This window comes from Morus notabilis, unplaced genomic scaffold (assembly GCF_000414095.1).
Source record: "Morus notabilis unplaced genomic scaffold, ASM41409v2 Scaffold518, whole genome shotgun sequence".
Classification (NCBI taxonomy): Eukaryota; Viridiplantae; Streptophyta; class Magnoliopsida; order Rosales; family Moraceae; genus Morus; species Morus notabilis.
In genome coordinates this window covers 1,388,898-1,391,943 of record NW_010366577.1, presented here as the reverse complement: position 1 = coordinate 1,391,943, position 3,046 = coordinate 1,388,898, and the positions used below count along the sequence as shown (strand labels likewise).

The 3,046-nt window shown below is 46.9% G+C and overlaps 1 protein-coding gene across 1 annotated transcript; it reads right to left on the bottom strand.

The window, feature by feature from the left end:
• Positions 1 to 479: 479 nt before the first annotated feature.
• On the bottom strand, positions 480 to 2,812 carry LOC21409826 (DELLA protein GAI). Its single transcript, XM_010110702.2, has one exon. The coding sequence runs from the start codon at positions 2,512 to 2,514 to the stop codon at positions 745 to 747; it is 1,770 nt and encodes a 589-aa protein (XP_010109004.2). The 5' UTR covers positions 2,515 to 2,812; the 3' UTR covers positions 480 to 744.
• Between the last annotated feature and the right edge of the window lie 234 nt (positions 2,813 to 3,046).

The window sequence follows — 3,046 nt, the reverse complement described above, 5'->3', positions numbered from 1 at the left end:
TTAGAAAAAGAAATTTGTGAATTTAGTGGTTTTGAGTATCGTTTTAGAGCCTCGATTTCAACATAACATGCAACAAAAGGCCATTTTAGCCAATAAGTCTCTTTTGTTTTTAATGCTTAAATAGGATGTGAACAACTTAAAAGCAAGACTAGTCTTGGAGACTTAAATGCAAAAATCCAACCAGAAATATATACGCATGTTCACGGAAATGTTTTCCCAAAACAACCCATCTACTCAAAAAGCCGTAAATTGCAGGTCGTTTATAGGAATTTAGCCAAACAAACAGAATGTCGTGAAAAAGCTGTCTCATTGAGCATCAAATTGCCTCGCCATTTATTACACCCAAACACCAAAACCCAAGAAGGTTAAAATAAATATACATGTTTCACCCTTGAAAAAAAAAAAAAAAAAAAAAAAACACTTAACACCTAGATTAACAAAAATAAAGGAAATAACATTAAATAAAAAGGAAAGCGAGAGGTAGAAGGATAAGAAGGTAAAAAAAAAAAAAAAGTGATTTTTCTTTACACAGTTTTGATTGGACCTGTTTTACTGTCCAATTCTCTCTCCTCACCCCTCTCTCTCTCTCTCTCTCTCTCTCTCTCTCATTCACAAACCCAAAAGCATCACATTCAGTGATCATCTGACGCATAGGGTTCTGTTCTGTTCTGTCTGGTCTTCAAACAAACCGGCCTTCCGAGTTGGTCTCCCATCTGAACTCAATGAAAATCGAGCTGAGTCGACTCATCCCAAATCGGCGAGTTGCCATGCTGACGTGGCGATGAGTGGCCTCGTGTGCCAGCCGAGCATCAAACACCCGTCGTTTTCCTCCACTCTGTATCCTTCACCGCCGGCGTACAGGGCAAGCAACATGCTCGCCTGCTTAAACGCGTTCGAACCGAGGTGGACCCGGTCGAAACCGGCCGATCCGAATCGGTCTCGCCACCGGTCCAGGTTCTCGTGACGCTCGACCCGGTCCGGCCCCTCGCAGGCCACCACGTTGCATATCTGCTTCCCCAAATATACCTCCGACATCATCAAATCCCGACTCGGCGGCGATATCTCCAACGAATCGAACAGCGTCGAGTAGTAATGCAGAGCCTCCGTGAACCGGTCTAGAAAAACCGGTCCGTTGTGGTTCGCTTCTTGTTCCACGATTGTCACGATCTTCGGCCTCACGGCTTTGATTGAGGACAAAACCTTCTCGATCGAGCCGGGACGAGCCAACAAGCGATGAAGCTCGAAGACGGAGTTGACGGCGACGGTCTCGATCTCTGGCGGCTGTAGATCGAGCATCGAAGGTTCGAGATCCGCCAAGCTATTGGCCACGAATCCGCGAAATTCGAACTCGACTCCGATTGTCTCCGCCAATTGAGCGAGCTTCCAACCGACTTGCTGCAACGGATCGGTGTTGTTCGATTGCGGAGGTCCAATTCCGGTGAGCCTGAAAGCCGGAGGCCCGCCAGGCCTCAATGCTAGGGCTTGGATCAGCGCCGGCCATTGCAGCCCCTCTTTGAGTCCGAAATCGATGACGTGAACTCGATTCGAAGTCGCGAAGGCTTCAAGAATCGCCTGATTGGCGGTGAAATGAGCGAATTTTAGGTACGGGCAAGTCTCGTAGAAGTGCATCTGGAGCATATCGGCGAAAGAAGAATCCTGAAGCTCCTGAGGGTAGATTCCGTAGATTCGCCGCGCTAAGGCTTCGGCGAAGTAGGTCGCGACCTTCCTCATCGCGCCGGCCTGCGACGCCGCGAGTAGTCCGACGTGCTTCACCAGTGTGTCGGCGAGCTTCAGATTGTCCTGCTGTATGGCCTCAGCGCAGGCCATGAGAGTGTGGACGAGTCGGACTCCGGCATCCTGCGAGTCGAACAGGACGACGGCTCGAGTAGACTCGGAAACTTCGGTTTTCAAAGGAGAGGAAGAAGAAGATTCGATTGAGACCGCCGCCGCCGTCGTCTTCAAGCGCTTCGGAGCGTTTTGTTGTTCGTCGCTCGGCGGTGGAGGTGGCCGTGGCGGTGGGAAAGCGGCGACGCCGGGGATTGCTCGGAGGTCGTACTCGGAATCGTCATGGAAAACGACATGAGATTGGTTGTGGTTGGTGTTCGGAGTCTGGTTATTGGAGAGTAGAGTATTGTCGTCAATTTGGGGGTTGAGCTCGGAAAGCATGGATTGAACCCAACCTGAAAGATCTGAAGGATTGTAGTGGACGGTGTCGGAGAGCTGGGAGATTCCGTCTTCTTGGGCCGAGCCCAACACCATCTCCAGCTGCTCCAGCTTCTGGGCCACCTCGGCCATGTCCGATGACCGGACCTTGTAGCCCAAAACGGCGAGAAGCTCGTCCATTCCTCCGGCTTCTTGCTCCTCTTCTTGTGTCCACATCTTGGCCTTTCCGTTTGTAAACTCAGAACATTCACCTTGGCCTTTCATAGTAGGAGCTCCAATAGTAGTGTTGCTGGCACCTCCATAGCCAGCAGAACTATCTTGGTGATCCCTCTTCATTTTTCTCTGATTCATTGATCAGAACAACAAAAGCTAAAGAAACCCACGAGAAAAGTTACATGCTAAACAAATGGGTTTTTTTATTTACATCTATTTGTTTTTACTTTTTTTAAAAAAAATTTTTCTGGTGTTGGTTTTTGGAAAGAACGATAAGAAGAAGGGAGGGAAAGGTTCGATGGAGGAAAGGGGGAACAGGGGGAGCTGAGCGATGGAAGAGATAAGGAACAAATGGGGGCCATAATAATGGGGATATTTTTTTGTTTTCCCCCGAAGTTTTTTTTTATTTTCTCCTATTCTTGGGATTCTGCGTACTATATTTTTTTAGAAAGAAAATAATTTGTGTGAAATTTTTGGGAATTTGTGTGCGTATAAAAATTAGGCCAAGCATCCAAAGAGCCCGTGGCAGCACCGCAATATCAAAAATATTAAAGAATATACTAATATTTTATTGAAAAAATGAAAAATAAAATTTTTGGAAAAAAAAAAACTAATTAGAAAAGGTTTGTGAAATATTTGTGAGGAATGATGATAGTGTGGTGTACAGGTA